The following is a 20645-nucleotide window of genomic DNA, read 5'->3' on the forward strand; positions in this document are numbered from 1 at the left end:
GTGTTTTGTTTTGATTTTTGGTATGCAAAAGCCTCCTATATTTATTAAACCATTTTTACAATTATGTTTATTTGGTGTTAACATTTTTCAATTTCCGCTTTATCTTATTTACTTTCTAAATACGTATCAGAGTAATAACATAAGGTGGTGTTCATGATTCCTTTGGAATCAGCTCTAGAACCAGGTGGCTCTGGGTTAAGAATTATGACTCAGCCATTTACTAGTCAGTTGATTTACACTCTCTCAGCCTCAAATTCCTTATAAATAGAATGAGTATAATAAAAGCTATCTTGCATGGGTGTGGTTAAGATAGGGAGAAAATATGTAAATATTCTAGCTCAACGCCTAGCGTATAATGAATACTCCATAAATGATAGTATTATTTAATTTTGTTTGGCAAATCAGTGGATCACAGATGTTGTTGGGTTTACTTCTGGAATCAATTTTTTTTCTATTAATAATCTATATGACTCTTCATATGCCAAACCACATTCTTGATGATTGTAGCTTTGTAGAAAGTTTTGGAATTGGATAGTGTGAGTGCAATCTTTTTCAAGATTGTTTTGGCTATTTAGGGTCCCTTGCATTTCCATATTAGGATGAGAGTGTCAGCTTCTATGTTAGTCTTTTTTAAAGGACATTTTTTTTTTAAATCCAGCTCTGTCAGCTGCCAATCCTCAGTAAGTCAGTTAAACATACTTACTTTTTTTTTCTAACTGGCTCCATTAAGGAATAAATATAAGACCTCTGGATGAAAGATTGACGGATAATCTAGATATATATTTTACTCAAATTATACTCCCTTACTTCTATTCTTTTTTGTGTGTGTATATGTATATTTTTGTTGAGGTATAGTCAGTTTACAATGTTGTGTCAATTTCTGGTGTATAGCATAATGCTTTAGTCATACATGAACATACATATATTCATTCTCATATTCTGTTTCACCATAAGTTACTACAAGATATTGAATATAGTTCCCTGTGCTGTACAGTATAAACTTGTTGTTTATCTCTTTCATATATATTAGTTAGTATCTGCAAATCTCAAACTCCGAATTTATCCCTTCCCATTTCCTTCCATCCTTGGTAACTAAATTTGTTTCTATACCTGTGAGTCTGTTTCTGTTTTGTAAATAAGTTCATTTGTCTTTTTTTCCACATGTGAGTGATATCATACGGTATTTTTCTTTCTCTTTTTTTGCTTACTTCACTTAGAATGACAATCTCCAGGTCCATCCATGTTGCTGCAAATGGCATTTTATTCTTTTTTATTGCTGAGTAGTATTCCATTGTATAAATATATCACAACTTCTTTATCCAGTCATCTGTCGATGGACATTTAGGTTGTTTCCATGTCTTGGGTATTGTAAATAATGCTGTGATGAATATTGGGGTGCATGTATCTTTTTGAATTAAGATTCCCTCTGGATATATGCTCAGGAGTGGGATTACTGGATCATATGGTAAGTCTATTTTTAGTCTTTTGAGGAATCTCCATAGTGTTTTCCATAGTGGCTGCACCAAACTACATTCCTACCAACGGTGTAGGAGAGTTCTCTTTTCCCCACAGCCTCTCCAGCATTTATCATTTGTGGACTTTTGAATGATGGCCATTCTGACTAGTGTGAGGTGATACCTCATTGTAGTTTTGATTTGCATTTCTCTGTTAATTAGTGATATTGAGCATTTTTTTCATGTGCCTGTTGTCCATTTGTGTGTCTTCACTGGAGAATTGTTTAGGTCTTCTGCCCATTTTTGTATTGGGTTGTTTGTTTGTTTCCTTATTAAATTGTATGATCTGTTGATATATTCTGGAAATTAAGCCTTTGTCAGTCTCATCTTTTGCAAATATTTTCTCCCACTCTATAGGTTTTGGTTTTGTTTAGCTTATGGTTTCCTTTGTTGTGCAAAAGCTTATAAGTTTAATTAGTTCTCATTTGTTTATTTTTGCTTTTATTTCTATTGCCTGGGTAGACTGCCCTAGGAAAACAGTGCTAAGATTTATGCCAGAAAATCTTTTGCCTATGGTTTCTTCTAAGAGGTTTATAGTGTCTTGTCTTATGTTGAAGTCTTTAAGCCATTTTGAGTTTCTGTTTCTGTATAGTGTGAGGGAGTGTTCTAACTTCATTGATTCATATGCAGCTGAAGAGACTGTCTGTACTCCATTGTATGTTCTTGCCTCCTTTGTCAAAGATTAATTGACCAAAAGTTTGTGGGTTTATGTCTAGGCTCTCTATTCTGTTCCATTGATCCATATGTCTGTTTTTGTACCAATACTATGCTATAGCTCTGTAGTATTTTCTGAAGTCTGGGAGGGTTATTTCTCCAGCTTCATTCTTTTTCTGGCAGTCCTTGTTTCTATTCTGAATAGTCATTCAGCGTCTTCCTGACCCTTGCAAATGTCCAAATGTTACATCTTCCTTGGTTTGTTACTAGTTGTTGAATTTGAAATCAAAATTGGAGGTCATCCTATTAAGATCAACATAGAGCGAAAAAGACAGTGAAGTTTTTATTAATCAAGTGTTTTCAAATACAAAAATATATATAGTATATTTTAAAAGAAGTGTACTTTTCAAAAAATTTTACTATACCCTTGGAACTTTCTCAGAATTTTCTATTTTGTGAAACTATCCTACCTCAAAAGTTTTTAGGGGACTTTGGAGGAATGTATAAAAAGGTCAGGTTAGTATAGATTTTTATAATTATTTATCGTTAATGACTTTCATGGTTGAGTTAACTGAGTTTGACTCATCCTCATCCCATCGTATCAGAAATGCTTTACTGATCTTAGAATTTATATGTATTTGCTATATTCTTTCCTTCATATATTCAGCTATAGTGGTCATTAAAACAATTGCAGAGGAAGGCACTGCCAACCAATATACAGAATTCATGATCTATTTGAACTTTTTAAAGCAGGTTATTAAAAATGTCTCTAATGTTCCCACCTGACCTTAATTACTGACAATTTCATTTTGTTCACTAGCTTCCTTTGTTGCAGACTTGCTTCCCACTTTGATTACTTCATGGCGTTATTCATTTACAATACATTACACTTGGGCTCTACGTATTTCTCTTGATACATACATAGCTTCTTGGTACTGTGGCAGGTGATTTCACCCTCCTCCCCAAAATGGTTTGTGTTTCCATTACCATGCAGATTACTTTTCTTAATTAAAGTGGGTAGGTTTATAAATTGGAGCTGAAAGCATTTTGCTCCTCTATGAACTCTCTGTTCTACCATTCATTATGTGAAGTGTTCTCTCTCACAGTCACACTACCAGAGGGCAAAAATGCTTCTGATTTAGACAGGCAAGATTTAGACAATTAATTCTACGAACTATAAAAGGTCACTCACTATTCCCTCATTGTTTGCTGAATAATAACAATGATGAGTAACAGACAATCAGACAAAATACAAAAATGTGGGTCATCCATTACAAAGTATATTTCCAAATAAGTATGATTTTAACAGTAGTATAGATTGTTAGAGTGTTTATATTACTTAAGTTTAATTTTAGGGAGTAAGATGATTAATTTTATGCTCACTTTAATACAGTTAGTTTAATTGTATGCCAACTGGGGAAAAAATCTTAATAAAATGTGATTGAACTTTAGAAATATGAAGTTCTTTAAAGATCATTTAGTTCATGGTATCCGTGCTTAGATACTTTACAGACATGACCTGTCACTAATCAATGCCTGCACGTGCTTTGGAAGCCTGGACCTCTTCTGAACAAATGACTCTAGGAATCCTCTACCACTAGCTCAGAGTTGTCCCTGGAGATTATTCCTATTTGCCATAATTTCTCTCAGTTAAATCCCTTTATTTTTAGAGATGAGGATACTGAGAAACAAAGAAGTACATTGATTTGTGTAACACGTTAAAAAGTTATTCCCAAAACTGAAAGGAGAACTCAGGTCTCCTACTTACCAGGACAGTGTTACCTGTCCCTTATCAAGCTCACCTCCACCTGATTCCTCCCAACTCTGTTGTCAACCACACACACACACACACAAAATCAGACTTGGAGATAGCTATATACACACACACCTAGTAGGGTTAAGGTGAATAACAACTTAAACTCTGAATGATTGTGAGAGCATCCTAATATGTAGTATGAGACCAAAAAGCCACAACATTCACATTCAAGGTTTGTACACAGCTATTAGATGATTGTACTTTCTGGCAAAAGTGATCAAATTCAACAATGTATAACTCACAGGGAGACTTTCTTCATATTTCATTTTATGGTGTACATTACCCAATTGCTAAACATCACATTTAACAATTTTTAAACATCAGACACATCCTAACTATTTCACCTTCAATTACATATTTCCAAATTTTATGCTTGTTTGGTTTTTGCCCTGGGATATAAGGAACAGATTTCTGCAAAGATGTGTGTCATCCTGAAAAAGAAGGAGTAAATGTCCTGTCTTTTGGCACCATTAAAAATTTTATTTTTATTTCCAATTGACACATAATTCACATGCAAAAAATTTTACCCTTTTAATGTATATAACTCAGTGGTTTTTACTATGTTCATTAAAAAAAAACCTCTATGCTTTAGCAGTTATTCCCCTCTCTCCCTTCTCCCTGCCTCTTATAACCACTAATCTACATTCAGTCTCAATATATTTACCGATTCTATAGATTTGATATACATGGAATCATACAATATCTGGCTTCTTTCACTTAGAGTAACGTTTGTGCTTATCTCTTAAAGTCTCCATTTCTAGTTTTAGGTTTGTTTAGTATTTTTATAATGATTTCCTTTTACTATTTAAAAGAAAGTTTTTTGCACAATAATATATGCTTTTAATTTTCTGGCTCTTATATTTACAATAATCTCAAATTATACGTGTTATGGTTTTATCCTTGTAGTGTGTGACATGGAGAAAAAAGTAGAAAAATCAATAGAAAATAAAGAGAAATAGGAAAAATATGTTATCAGGTCCTTTTAAAATCTTTATTTATTCTCCATAATGAAGGAAATTTATATACATATATAATACATTAATATATCTATGTATATAATAATATCTTATTTTAGCATAATGTTACTATATTGATAAAATAAGCTAATATATAGATATAATATATCTTAGAGAATATTATGTATATATAGATATATACAAAAATGTATATATTGTATATGTATATATAGTATGTATATATAACATGTAATATATATAGATATGATATATCTTATGTATAGAATATTATATGTGTATAGAATATATACACACGCAATGTGTACTATATAGGAGAATTTTTTTTAACTAGTTGAATTGGATTAGGATATCATCAAGTCACTTCTCCTCATCAAAAGATACCCTCAGTTTCTATAATATTTATGTCTTTTTCTTTTTTTCCCCCCAGAATTATAAAGAGACATTAAATAAGCTACATAGGTGAAGAAATGGTGACTAGTCATGGCGGTAAATTCAAATTTTGAGAGGAGAATAAAGGGTTAAAGCAGCTTTATGTCGCTGAAGGTTTATTTTAGTAGGCACTTGAAAGTGTTTAAAGTCAGCTATGTTAATAATCCCTCACCTTTTCATAAAACTAAACATAAACTTTACACTCAAATTTGCATCTAAATAGGAAGAAATAATTTCATTTAAAAAATAAAAGTGGAATCATTGTAAATTTTATCATTCTCTCTTCTCTGTTTGAAAATGTTTATCACGCTATGCCCATGACACTACAAGACTCTCCTAAAACTGAATCAATAAATGAAATCTCTGTAGGCAAGTAAGTCACAAAGTAGCATTTGCTTATACAACAAAACCATTATTACGACAGCGTTGTGTCGTCCTATACTTTGGCTCATTGATTTGGCTTCCTACTCACTCTCAATACACATCTGCTGGCATGAGATTTATCACCCATCTTTTAATTAAACTGTTGGAGCATGATGAAGGAGTCATGATTGCGAGAATAATGATTGCATTTTATTCTCATATTGGGCTAATTTTAGGGTAGTTTTAAAACTTTTTTGGAGATAAAACCCTAATTGAAACTTACTAAAGACTGTAAAGACTAATATCTTTTGATATTAATCCTAGGAGCGTATTTTATATCGTCATCACTTTTCACAGTCCGTTGCTGTGTCACAGCGATACAGGCTTTCGACTGGTTTATTACTCATCAGTTATGGAACCCTGAAGCCAAAATAGACCTAGCGGTCTCGGAGCTGCAGAAGGGTCTACATCTATCATCAAAGGCACCTGGATGCTTGCTCTATTTTTAAATGTTTTTATGCATAAAAATGTCTCTAGTTCATTGACTAGCCTACTCAACATGGAATGATAGTTTTGACAAGCAGTTACAGCCAGTAGAACTCTCAATATACCTAGAAGGAAAAACTGGGGGCACCCGTGGACATAGGAGAGCATATGCCCCTGCTATACCTAACTGGCTTCAGACAGATTCAGAGATTCGCCTCTTTGTCCTCCTATCCTTTCAGCTCCTAATTTTTCTCTAATCACATGATATATTTCTTAATCGTATTTTGAATGAATTCAAATTCAACAAACACTTCCTTTTTTGCAAGCCATTATGGAAACACTGAGAGAGGGAGAAAAAAGGAACGAGGCATGGTCTCTGTCAGAAGGGTTCCTGATTCGTTAAGTAGATAGAAAGGTTTAAATATCTTTAACATCACAAAGACTGAGATTAATGCTACAGTAAAACTGGATTTTACTTCCAGCTGTACCACTTAACAACATTATGACCTTGAGTAAGATATTAAACCTCTGAAAGCCTTCATTTCCTCATTTTTAGTGAGATAATTCATGCGAACCACCTGGTCCAGTGCCTGGTACGGTTCTGAAAAAAAAAATTAGCTACTCTTAGCTACTTGTTATTTAAATGATATCAGTCTGTACTTCTATGAAATCAAGAGAGTCCTATAGGATGCCATGAAACATCTCTTTCTCTGTATTGAATGAAACTTCTGCATTATATGATAACAAAATTTTTCTTGCATGTACCTGGAAATATAGAGATATATGAATAATAGAGAAGATTCATGGATTTATCACTCCATCATTTTGCTCACACATTCATATTTCTCTCTATCTGTTTAATTCTAGCCTGCAACCTGTTGTTGCCTCTACTCACAGGAAATCTTCCACAAATGTTATCATTTTTTTTAATACAGTAGAGTTTTTCTAGGTGCTAGGCCTAGAAGGAGTAGAAATGAATAAATGAAAATTCCTGTTCTTACAGTCTCATTGGGAGGAGTAAGGGGCAGTGGACCACATCTAATGGGAAGGAGTTAGTTGTGACTTAATTCCTAAGATCATTTACCTTTGAATTTATAATATATTATGGTCTTATAACAAAGAAAAGTCTTACATTTATGTAAACTCAGTGGCTTTTGCTTAAACTGATACTAAACTAATTTTTTCCTTAAATTAAGAATAGACTTTGTGGAAATGATATGCAGAATTAGTATTAGGAGGAATTTTATTTGAGATTTAAAGCCACAAAGAGAGTACTCTGTGTTTAAATAATTGTGACCATATGTGACTTCCCTGTTTCTTTTAATTTTTTGCAAGTAGATATAGATAATAGACAGACCTAATGAAGGACCCAAACCTATGGCTTATTCTACAGCAAAACTCCTTTCACTGTCATTGTCTCATATGCGGAGTTTTCCAGAAGTTGTAAGACGTGTGATATCACAACAGAATAAATGTAGAAGTAGTACGAGAATACAGCTGTCCTCTATTAAGCCAGACATTAACAAGACTGGCAAAAATGTAAAACAATGCCACTCTTTTCATTACCATCTTTAAAAGTAAAAATGTTTTTTATGTCAACAAGCAGTGAACTTACTATTATTTTTATTTTATTTTATTTTATTTTTTTAAATTATGTTTTTTATTGAAGTGTAGTTGACTTACAGTGTTAGTTTCATGTATACAGCAAAGCGATTCAATCATTCATACACGTACTTTTTTTTAGATTCTTTTCTGTTATATGTTATATATATGTTATATGTTATATATATATATGTTATAAAAAACTGAATATAGTTCCCTGTGCTATACAGTGGGTCTTTGCTGTTTATTCCTTTGTATATAGTAATGTGTATCTGTTAATCCTAAACTGATTTTTCCCTTTCTTGCCCTTTCCCCTTTGGTAATCGTAGTTTGTTTTCTATGCCCAGGAGTCCATTTTGGCTTGTAAATAAGACTTGTATCATTTTTACTATTATTTTTAAACAAATTATTTAAATTTTTTCCCAACTTTAATTTAGAACATGGCAAATATTGATAGATACAACCCACATAAACAAAAGCTCTCCGGGTCCTCAATAATTTTCAAGAGTATAAAGGTGTCCTGAATTCAAAAAGTTTGAAAACTGCTGCAATATATTAATATGTCCAGTGACAGGACTAGGCCAAGAATTCAGAAAGAGAGCTCAAAGTGGACTAGAAGAGTCCATGAAGACTTTCAGGGGAGACAGAACTTGCCTTGGGTCTTAAATGATAAAGCACTGTAGAATGGAAAGGGCTTCAAAGTCAGGGAGCCAAAATGAACAAAGACAGAGGTGCGGACCACAGAGTGGTGGGGGTATGGGGAAACTGGATCTGTTCGGCTATAATGCGAAAGCAAGTAGCAAAGTAAGAAGAAAAGTAACGAGAGGCAGGTAGGAAAGACAACGGCTAGAAGACAGGACTAGGGGAGTTTAACTTTAATCATACTGGCTTTAGGGAGCCAGTGAAGACTTTCAAGCAGGAAGGTGACATAAATGTAATTTTGCTTGGGGAAATTCGTGTTGGTATTAGATTAGATTCTATGTAGAGGAAAACTAGTAGAAATGTTTTCACAGAGCCCATGTATAAAATGATAAGGATCAGTGCTAGAGTTTCAGGGTTTGAAGCCTGGGTGATGGGGGAGAGTGAGGGTACCACTAAGGGAAACAGAGCACACAGTGGGATTTAGAAGGAAAGATAAAATACTGATTGATAATCGTAATAAGTCACCAGTTAATATTGAAGAGGCTTGTGGATCATAACTACTCAGTGATGTTTAGTGTCATTTAAATATTAGGTGTATTTCTTTACCACATTGGAAATTTTAACTGTGTGAATTTGTAAGCAAAGTGTATGAAATGTTTAGAAATTAATAACTGATGAATTCTCCATTTCAAATAGGCCAGGTCACTCAAGGCTTACTATAATTTGCACATTGATATAAACTTTTGGTCTGTTTCATTTAATAATCAAGAAAATTTCTTGTTGATTTCAGAATAGTTAATTCACACATTATGAACCCCTTTCTATGCAAAGCTTGAATGTTCCTGAAGCCTGAATTTTTCTCAACGGGCAAGGCACTGTATACAGCTACTAAGTACCTCTACTAGGCAACAGCCTCACTATCATTGGGCAAAACAAACCCCTGACTTAAAATGCTGTTTGTCTCATTCATTAAAACCTCCATATGCATTTCTCTCATCCTATCTTATATTCACTTACATGTAATTTTAATGAGTAAAATGATTTTTTTGGTAATAAAATCAATGTAGATTAAATCCCATTAACTAATAAATTGGGGTACTTACATTTAAAGCTTTTTGGTAAATTCTGGTTTTAGTCTAGAGAAATAGCCTTTGATATATTTCTTAATAACTAATTTAGCCCCTAGAATATATGGTGAACTCTTGCAGGAAACCAACTGAATTTGTCATAATATTCTGCCAATAAAACTTAATGACTGATTCTAATTTCAGTTATATACTTACTTTTGTTAATATGAAAAAATTATACTCAGCATTTGTGGTGCTTAAAAAAAAACTACCCATTGTTTCTTTCCTTGAAAGTGAATAGGTTAAAATGAACATTTATTCAGTGAAATAAAGTTATTGGCATATGAATACAGGCACATAAGATACCTTATTTGATGAATTTAGGAAATAAATTAGGGAGAAAGCTATGTACTTGGAGATTCAGTGTATGGTTTACTCATTAAATCTTAAAGTTCAATTTAACCTTTTATATATAATTCAGAAGAAAAGATAATTGAAAGGAAGTAAAAATAAGTTAGGTTGGTCACTTGTACCCTAACAACTTACAGCAATTTTAAACTGTGAGGACCACAAATCAAAATAACACTGTTAAGTATTCTGCAGCAAACTCACATCTGTCCAAGCTCAGACAAATTGTTTAGCATAATGAGGATAGAGAAATTATCTCTTCTGCTCACCTGGCTTCATCGTTTCCTTTCCAGTGTTTTCCTGGCTCTGCAGAACACTTCTTCAATTATTTCATATCTCTGAGATACTCTCTACGCACTCCTGTGACTCTCTTGGGTTCTTTTCTCTTTAAAAAAAAATTGCTACAGATTGTGTGAATTAAATAGCTTCAGTCATGTGTCTGTATCTATATCTTCCGTCTACATAATTTCATTAAGATAAATTGAATTTTCTTAGTGAGTCTAGAATACTCTGGAAGTATTCTGCCAAAAAGCAGCCAGACTTCAGACTTTGATCTCAGGGTATTTGATATACAAGAATTTAAGAAAATAATGCCCTCCTCAATGGTCCCCACCTTAGGGCCCCCTGTTACTAACCAATAAACGATGCTTTGAAATAATATTTCTTGGCCCTACCGTATGCTCCACTGGCCTCTCCAGATGCATGGAGCATGCTAAATAAATAAGTGAAATGCTGTTTGAGATAACCAAATGTTCAACATAATCAAATCATATGCCAGGAGATGTTTCTGAAAATATCCCAAACACAAACATAGGTTCCAAAATGTAATCGTACAGGTGCATGCTTCTTAATACTGTGATTCCAGTTGGTGGATCTTTTATTAGACTATTCCTTAATACTGTGTTTTAAATATTAATCTATATTGACTTTGACAGAGATTCTAGGGCAGAAATCAAACAATAATGAAGAGATCATATGCAAAGGATTTTTATAAATGCTACTAAATTATATGAGTAAAAGGGAATATTTTAATTCAATGCTGTGGGAAGTAGCACTAGGTTGAGGTTTAACCGCACTTAAAAAAATAATTTTGCTGATTACGCAGACATACTACTTTGAGATTTCAGTTATTAAGATACAGCTTAAAAATCATTGAATACAATTTATCATAACATACGAAACCATTTTTATCCTGAAATATTTCTTGGAAGTACTCATCATTAAAAAAACCCTCTTTTTTTAAATAGCCAGTTGCTTGAAAAATACTGAAATTACTTAGATATACACTGTAACAAGTGAATATATTTAGGAATATGAGAAAAGGCAGCTAGGATTAAATTTTAATGCCCAATATTTCCAATCATTGCTTTTCAAACTGTACTTCTGGGAGCCCTAGGTGTTTTCTGTTTACACTTCCCTCTATGTAACACACATGGGCATCTGTATAACAGTTCTAGGGAAAAAATTTTCTATGCTCCTAAATTACGTCATATCCAGTATGAGGGATGTGAGGCTGAAGTCTGTGTTCACACCCTCTCTCCATGGTAGTCTGTGCTCCACACAGCAGCTAGAAGGATGCTCTGGTGCATCCCTGATCCCTCCAGTGGAAACATGCCAAATACCTATGCATGTTTCTTAGAGAAGGACTGTGTGTATCATTTCTTTCTTGCCCCTACTCCTGTGTTTACCCTAGTGTCTGGTAGAGTAGAGGAGGTCAAGTCCAGATTCAGTTAAATATCTACTGAGCACCTGCGCCCATAGAGGGAGACATTATATAGCATTTACAAAGTGTTAGGCACTCTTCCAAATACTTGTCCTGCATTCACTTCTTTCCTCTTCATATGCTCTTCTTATCTTCATTTTACAAATAAAAAAACTGAGGCACAGAGAGGTGATGTAATCTGCCTAAGGTCACACAGCTGGTTAAGAAGTAGAGGAAGGAGTCCAGCTCCAGAGCCCATGCTCCCAAACACTCTCCTAGAACTGGTGCAAGGAGGACAAAGATAAATAAAACACTGTCTTTGTCCTCAGAGTATTTACTATGCAGCAGGAGGGAAACATATTTTCAATGTCATAGTAAAAGATAATCATGACACTAGCAAATATTTATTAAGAATTTATATAGTCTGAGCTTTGTAATAATTTCCTTGTGTGTGTTATTTAATTTAACCTCACAGTAATCCTGTAATTTTTTGATTAGGAAATTAAGATAATTTTGCCCAAGATGAGAAAGAATAAATTAGCTCCTGACTCCAGTTGGCTTAGATTCCTTTGGCTCTAACAGGCCTTAGTTTTCCTCTGCTGAATATAAAAAATTTCAGAGAACACACCAACATTCAACAAACCCACTCTGTGACTGTGACAAAGACCAAAATGAGTCCCTTTCACAATCTGCTCGGAGCATAGACAAAAGCAAGAGCAAGGTACGGACCACAAAAATGACCAAACATTCACCTTGTCAGCTAATATAAGGGACTGATCCTTTTTTGATCAATTTTATCTTTAGCCCTACTTGGTCCCTTTAACTTTCTAGACAAAAATTATTAAGATACCTTACCATGGAATTTCCCCTGCTTCTGACAGCTAACCCAGAGCAAAATCACACATTCCTGAATCCTCCCCAAAAGATTAAAAAACAAGCCTAAATTCTATAGCAAATTTCTTCTAACAATGTCTTACTGAGATTCCCCACCATCTTCTGTGTTTGCAATGAGCCAATAAACTCAGCTTGGTTCCACTTCAGGTGAGTTCTTTGGCTGGAGGCTATTAACAGACATTCAGGTTCCACTGAGACCCTGTCTGTTGGACCAGGACACTCGGCTCAGTAATAAGGTGCACACTGGAGCCCCCTTGAAACCTCTTCTTCCTCAAGTGTGCACGGTGTCACCCTGGCCACAGATGGGAAGTTAATTTCACTCTGAATGAAGCTCTGATTAATATTTCATTGTGATTCTTCAGTATTGGATTTGTTTTGTTTATTTACTTAGGAACAAGTTTTTCGGGACTTTTTGGTTGTACGATCAGATTTATGTTGTTTCTTGGTGAGTTGTTCTCTGGCCTCATCGTGCTCACTTCTGTGGTCTGCTTGTTGGGTATGCCGAGGGCATGGACGTAGACCTGAGAAGTCCGTTTTTTGAGCCAGTGCAGAGGAAAGAGTTCAGAAGGTGTCATTAGACTAATGTCCTTTGAGTAAAAATGCTTTAGGTCACTATTTCAAAAACCTGTAAGGAGTTTTCCCTCAATCTTGGGAGAAAGAATTTATTTAGTTTTATCTGTTCAGAGGCAGGGGGTTTTGTCTGGCTTCTGATCAAGGCAAGTTCCAGAGATACAAGGTCACACAGACATAGGCATTAATGATGACTGGAGTTCTCATGAGGCCGTCTCAGCTAAGCTGCAACTCCTTCAGGCCAAACCCCTGCTTCCTTTAATATTTTCTAAATATAATGTATATTTACTCTCTGACTGGTGGAATTTCCCAGAGACAATTGTGAAATTGCAATGACTGCTGGGGGACCTTTTGATGTTAGCAAGATGTTCGCTTGATAGCTCACTTAGAACAAAAGGGGGAGACACACTCATGGGGAGATTGCCTTGTCTACAACAAGGAGATTATGTTATGTCATGTAGAAGACTCTTCATTCATTTCTATACTTCAGGGTTCAGTAATCCCTGGCTTTATAAAATTGCCTAAGACCCTCTCTTTTGTGCGTGTACATGTCAAAATGGGTTTTCCTGTGTCTAAACCTTGTCTCCTCTCCTTGCAGACAGGAGACAATGAGCTATTTACAGTGATAATTTAATATTTGTTGGAAGTTGGCTTCTTCTCACTTCTGATTTTTTTTATTTCTGTTCCTCTCTCTTTTTCTTGTGCTTGGGAAATTTTAAAGAGTAACAGATTAGAAAAAAATCATTTTGCTGGTATGCATGTACTCTGGGGATATCTAGTGTAGATAGACACTAAAAATTATTTTTTTTAAAAAAGATAAACTTTATTGTGTTACATTTGTTTTAAAAGTTTTAAAGGCTGAAACATGCATTTACTTAATAGCCTTCTTTACTATAATTATAAGATAAAAAAAGAAACATTAGTTCTAATGTTAAGAAATAACTTTTAGCAGTTTTTGAAGAGTATGTTAAACTTAGTTTACCATATAAAAATATTAGCACAATGTTTAGATTTATACAAAACCAGGGTTAAATTTCACACAGTTTAAATTCTCTAAAATGTGTTTGTGATTTAAATAAGTTATTACTCTTTTTCATGATTTTCTTAAAAATTAAAAATATATGAAAACATATGCATGTATATGTATATATACATGTATAATGATAATAGTGGACATCTTTTTAAAAGTTTAATTTTATGAAATTCCTCCAACGCTGCCAATCACAAGGACTTAATGTATTAACCAAAATTCCAGCTTCTTAACTAGCTTTAAGATCTTGAACTATTCAGGACAGCAGTGACTACTATTAATAGCCACTGTGGCTATTGAAATGTAAATTACTTAAAATTAAATAGGCTAAATATTCAGTTCTTCAATTGCACTAACCACAGTTCAAGCGCTCAATAGTCACATATGGCCAATGGCCACCAAACTGGACGGTACAAATATAGAACATTTCTATAATCAGAGCGTTCCATTGATAGCACGGCCTTAGGCATACGATTAAGATAATTAGAAAATAATCTTTGGGTGCTGGATAATTTTTAAGTAAGAAACATATATTAGTTTTGTGTCTGGATCTTTATGTTGTAAAAGTCATTCATAATATGTATTAATGTCATTAGTCTGTTTTTATTGATGTATAGTATAACTATATCACAAATTATTTATGTTTTACTGTTGATGGATACTTGGTCTCTTTCCAGCTTGAGGCTTTTATGAATAAAGCTGCTATACAAATTTGTACATGTCATGCAGTGAATATTTTCTGTGTAGAACTTTTGGGTCATGGGTAGATGTATTCAGCTTTAGCAGATACTGCTAAACAGTTTTTCAAGGTAGTTAAACCAATTTACTTTCCCTCTGGCAGCATAATCTGATAGAATTTTATCCTAATTTTTTTTGTGCTTGAAAGTCTTTTATTGATATTTTTATGCTTGAAAGTCATTCTTCTCTGCAAAAAAGAGTTAGATAAAGTTGAAATTTGATTTAAATGAATTTCTGTGACCATAAGGATATATTAAAATTTATATTTTGCACTGAATTATCAGTAGTTATTAGTAGTATCCAACTGAGCAAAGTAACATGTTATAAATTTGAGAAAACAGTAATAAACATGAAAAGCATGATTGTATTGGGAAAACATTACTTGTAGAAATAACTAAGGTTTTTAAAAATTATTTTATGCATCTGTGGATAAATATTATTACTGGAATGAGATAATATTCAGCATCACTTTGTTCTTACTTTTAATTTTTATGCTAAGTGCTAAGAAACTGTGCTCACAATAATTACACTAGAAGTATCACAATATCACTCAGTTCTCTAAACATCTGAGTTAATGTGTCAGAAATTAGGTAGCATTCCATCCCCAAAACTATTTTTAAGTGATCTATAGCTGACAACTGGATTATTTCCTCCTTCAACATTGTTGAAAGCAAAAAAAAAAAAAAAAAAAAAAAAAAGGAAACCTCTGATTAGCAAAAGGATTTTTGCTAAGTCATTAGAATCACTCACTTTGTCAACAGCTATACAGATATCTCTAACTATCCTTTTGTTTGCTGCCTTGGAAATTTTTTTTCCTCTGGGGGCAGCATACCACTCAGACTGGAAGGGAGAGACATCTTTCTTTTGCAAAGAGAGAAAAGTCAATTGTGTAAGAAAGGTGGGCAAGGAGAACAAGAGTCAGTCTTCACTTTTTCCAAGTACATCAATTTTAGGGAAGTACACCTAGTAGTTGAGATTTTGGAAATGAATTCCTTTAAAACCATTTGTCTATGTAGTCTTTGGTGCACACTCCAGTTTGAAGGCTGCCGGGTTAGAGCGAGAATAAAAGGTTTGATGTGGCTATGAGCCATTATTGAGAGTTTGGACTTTCTTTTTGAACCTATTGAAGGGCTGGTGAAAGTCTGTGGATTAAGGACAGTGACATGATTAATGCTGCACTTTTGGAAGTAAACAGAATGTCTGGATTCATCCATTCATTCAATAGCAAATGGACCATTATGTGTAGTGTGGATGTAGTGTGGACTCCAAGATGAAAAAGATACAGCCTTCTTGGAGTTTACATTCTACTGAGCAAAGACAGAGAAATGAGTATAAAAGCATAATGTCAGTTACTGATGGATGCTGTATAAAATATAAAACAGGGATGATTCTAGACAGTGTGGATACAAAGCCCCTGTCTCATAGTTTACATCTGAATGGGGAATTCTAGAAATAAATGAATAAAATGGCATGATTTCGGGTAGCGATATGTGGTATAAGAAAGTTAAGGGATATGTGTGAACATGAACAGCAAGGTTGTTTTTTTTTTTTTTTAAGGGTGGTCTGAAAGATGAGGAGATGACATTTTAGGAGATCTGGGCCTCCACCTGAATAAAATGATCAAGTATGCCATTTGAACATCTAACCATGTGAAAAGGGTTTCACCAATTAAAACAGGACTGTGAAAGCCAGGGGCAGAGCATGCTTGACATACACATGGAAAACAAGAAAGCCAGTTTGGCAGAAGCAGGTGACAAAGCAGAAGAAATGAAATTGGCAGATGTAGCAAGAATAGAATGCAAGAAGGCAGGATTAAGCATCCTGGGACTAGGCTGGTAGAGGAGGATGGTAAAATTATAAGAAAGGGAAGGACGATGGATAATAATGAGGGCTAATGTCTTTCTAAGGAATGTTAGAGTTACTGAATGAGAAGATGAGACAAACCCTAAGACATTGGGGATAAATATGGGTGGCAGCCTAGGTGGAGAGGAGGGAAAATCGAAGGCAGCTCCCAGGCTCTGAAAATTGATAATTAGGAGATGGTGGTACCATTAATTACAATAAAGAAATGAAGACAAGCTGGGAAGAGAAAGTGGAAGATGATGGGTTTTGATTACACTGAGCATATCTGGATGTAGATGTTTAGTTGATATAGATCATATACTTCCTCTTGTCTCCGAAAAGACAAAAGAGGAGGCCATTTTCACAAAGATTCAAGGAAAAAGCAAGGAAGTGTTCCTTTGGGAGTGAAAACTACTATGGGCAAAAGTCCTCATGTAATAGTGGGAAATCAAAAGCCTGGGGGAGTGGAGAAGAGGGATTTATTTGTAAATTCTTTTTTAAAAGGCAGTATAGCATAGTATTAGACAAGGGCTAAGGAGCTAGACTGCCAGAGTTCAAATTCCTGCCCCGCCCTTTCCTAGCTGTGCAGCTTTGAGTCAGATCTTCTGGCCTTAATTTCTTTATCTGAAAATTGTTAAAAATAGGATTTATCTGATAGGGTTGTTGTAGAGGAGGAATTCTTAATCTGCAGTTCATGAAATTTCAGGGCATTCGTGAAACTTGTATTGTAAAAATTTTAACCTTTATTTCTATTAATTTCTCGTGAAAAATCTCGTTTTATTCAATTATGGAAGACAGACAATAAACCATGGTAGTGTGGCTTCGTTTCCTATAGAAATTAGAGATACTTTCATATCACGGTAGTAGATATTTTGAAAAAAATTCTTGTCATCACTACTTCAAAATTATTTTTATTAGAATTGCCGTTAGATAAGTTGGTAGATTGCACATGATTGCAAAATTTTTCCACAGCCCTAGTGCCACTTAGTTGGCCAAGTATTTCACAACGCTGTGCCTCTGGGTCAATCGTAACCCAGCTGTGAAGTCTGATTGTGTATACATTGGTTCCCACATCTACGTTGCTTTCCAGTATTCCCAAAATATGAATGTTTGTTGACCACCAGGTGAAAGGTGAATTGTTTTAATAATTTCAGTACTGGTATTTAATTATAATTGATTCCTTTGTAGCCCTAGGAATTTATGCATTTAGAAATACTATTTTAAGTCTGGGTCAATAGGCTTCGTCAGACTAGCATGACACAGTAAGTATAGAACTAGAGGCAGAGGAATAGAAGGCAACATGTGAATCCCTGGAACAGCACTCGGCCCATATCGGATGTTCCGTAAACAGTCTGCTGCTATTGTTCTTAAAACGTGCAGAGCAGGAATTGAATTGTCCTATGCATTTTTGCATTCAAAGTGTCTAACATAATGCTCTGCACTTTGGCGCTCCAGGAATGCTGAGGGAATGAAAAATACTAAAGAATGAAGCGGTGTAGGCTGGCTTCCCAGGTGCCTGAAATGGGGCTGCAAGGGACAGATGCGAGGTTGCGGGCGGCTTCTGCCCAACCAGGGGGCTCCGGATTATGTTAGAGAGTTTAGGGGGCTCGGTATGTGACCCAAAGCCGTGTCCCTAAAAATGTCCCAGTGGGATCGGAGGTTGCCACGGGCTAGAGGCGCCAGGTCCTTGCTAGTACCTGAAAGCTCTCCTCCATCACCAAAGAAGGCAGTAAGGTCTGTCTCCAGCCCCAGGTGAAGCGCTGGGTTAACAGGACTCTCGCACGTTCCCAAGACCTGGTGTCGGCTTCGGCGGCAGGACAGCCCGCGGCGCAGGCCAGCGCGCGGGATAACCGTGCCCCGCACCGAGCGGGTCTCGTGCAGAGAGGTGGGCGGAGAGCTCCGCGCCGCCGCACGCGCCGAGGCGCCGGCTCCCTCGCCACGCCCACTTCCTGCCCCATCCCGGGCCTTTCCAGGTCTCTCCCGGTGAACCGGATGCTCCGTCAGTTTCCTCCTCCTCCTCGTCCTCGGCCGCCGCCGCTGGGCTCCCTGGCGAGGCCGCAGGCACCCACGAGGGCACGGGCAGGGGGGCTCCCCGCGGCTGGCCTGGCGGGTGTGGAGCGTCGGTAGGAGCTGGGCGCGCACGGTTACCGCGCGTGGAGGAGACACTGCCCTGCGGCGATGGGTGCCAGGGGCGCTCCTTCACGCCGGAGGCAGGCGGGCCGGCGGCCGCGGTACCTGCCCACCGGGAGCTTTCCGTTTCTGCTCCTTCTGCTGCTTCTCTGCATCCAGCACGGCGGAGGACAGAAGAAAAAGGAGGTACAAGGAGTCCCCTGGGCGCTCCAGGGAGGGCCGGGCGGGCCGGACGGCCGCGTTGCTAGGCAGCCGGGCGGCGGGGCTTGGGCGGTGGCTGCTTTCGGGCGCCAGCGGAGCGGTTGGGAGGCCTTTGCGCGAGTCCTTTGGGCCCCGCCGTTTCCGAAATGGGGTTGGCCAGTGCTTTCTCAAAAAATGGCCACGAAGCATCCTTCCTTTGTGCGTCCGGTACCTCACATCTTTCACATCCAGGGAGCTTCCTATCCTCCGTTGAAGGCCGAGCTTCAGGGCCCTCGGGTCAGTAGAAAGGGGTGTGTGGGACGTGAAAACACCCTTCAGGAGTATTCCAAACTTGCAGGAACGATTTATCCCTTGTGTTCGTTACCCTGCCCCCTTTGTTATTCGTTTCAAGAGGCAACAGCATAAGAAGGGTTAGAGTTATTCTGTATTTTTATTCTACATTTTTAAGTTGTATATTTTTCTTTGTGTTGAACTCACTGTATAAGTGTGCGAATAACCTCACGTTTTTTGAGTTAACGCAAATTTAGTTGTGAAATCAGGTCACCTGATTTCAATTTAGTTCTCTAAGAACTTTGAGGGTGAGGATAGAAGTAACTGTATTTAAAGTAATTGTACAGTTAATTTGTGAATTTCGGTCACCTGTCAGTACTTTGGATGGTCGATCTGGCAGGATTAGGGAGAAACTTATTTTGGAAATGTAAGGTTTCTAATTGTCCTTTTTTTAAGAGTATTCTTGTGTTAATTCAAGATGGTTTTTCCTGGTGAAGTTTTATTTACATAAATGTGGCTCAAAAATCTAATTAGGGTTTAAAATATTAGCAAAACTTTATTTTAAAAAAAATTTTAGTGGGATGGTAATTAAGCGTATTTATTTTTTATTACTTTTTTTTTTTCCTAAACGGAGGTACTAGGGATTGAACCCAGGACCTCGTGCGTGCTAAGCATGCGCTCTACCACTGATCTATACCTTCCCTCCAAAATATTACCACAGCTTTCTTGATAGCTTGGTAACAGGAGTGAAAAAACAGGAAAAATAAGTGATTCTCTTTCCTTTATTCTTTGCCTGAGACAACTTTGAACTCAATGTTAACTTCTTCCCTTTAGCTTTTTTATTGTAGCATGAATATAGGGCATACAGAAGTTTCGGTTGAGTTATGGTAAGAGGTGTAGTCAAGAACCACTGTTAAATTAAAACTATTTACAAATATAAACTAAAGGTATTTTTCTCTAGCGTTTGGTATTTATATACATTCCAAGAGTTTTAGATTTTATAGTTTTTCTTGAGAAAGGGAAGAGGTTTAAAAATGGTTTTTTTTTTTTTTTTTTTTTTTTTGGTGTAGATTACCAGAGGAGAAGGCAAAAAAAACAATGAGCTCCATGGAAATTCTGTGACCAGGGTAACTTTAAGTTGAAGAAAAAAAGAAAAAAGGCCAAAAAGTCTAAAAAGTGCACATCTTCAAAGCATCTTAGCATCTCCAATTGGAAAACTACTTTAAACATGTGAAAATGCTTGTTAATTTAGTATAATTATCAATTAGGATAACATCTGTTTCCATTCAAGTATTTTTTTTTAATAGAAA

At 36.0% G+C, this 20645-nt stretch overlaps 1 protein-coding gene across 4 annotated transcripts in view; it reads left to right on the plus strand.

The window, feature by feature from the left end:
- The first annotated feature begins 18732 nt into the window (after positions 1–18732).
- The window catches only part of TUSC3 (tumor suppressor candidate 3), a 141026-nt gene continuing 139113 nt past the window's right edge, over positions 18733–20645 (plus strand). For 2 of the 4 annotated variants that reach the window (XM_031440205.2, XM_064477498.1), the window contains exon 1: positions 18734–19050. In XM_031440205.2, coding sequence (XP_031296065.1) covers positions 18913–19050 — 138 coding nt within the window. In that variant the 5' untranslated portion in view covers positions 18734–18912. Of the gene's footprint in view, positions 19051–20645 lie in introns of all 4 variants that reach the window. The other 2 variants (XM_064477499.1, XM_010995700.3) reach the window with 2 other exon arrangements.

The sequence above is a fragment of the Camelus dromedarius genome, chromosome 22 (genome assembly GCF_036321535.1).
Source record: "Camelus dromedarius isolate mCamDro1 chromosome 22, mCamDro1.pat, whole genome shotgun sequence".
Classification (NCBI taxonomy): Eukaryota; Metazoa; Chordata; class Mammalia; order Artiodactyla; family Camelidae; genus Camelus; species Camelus dromedarius.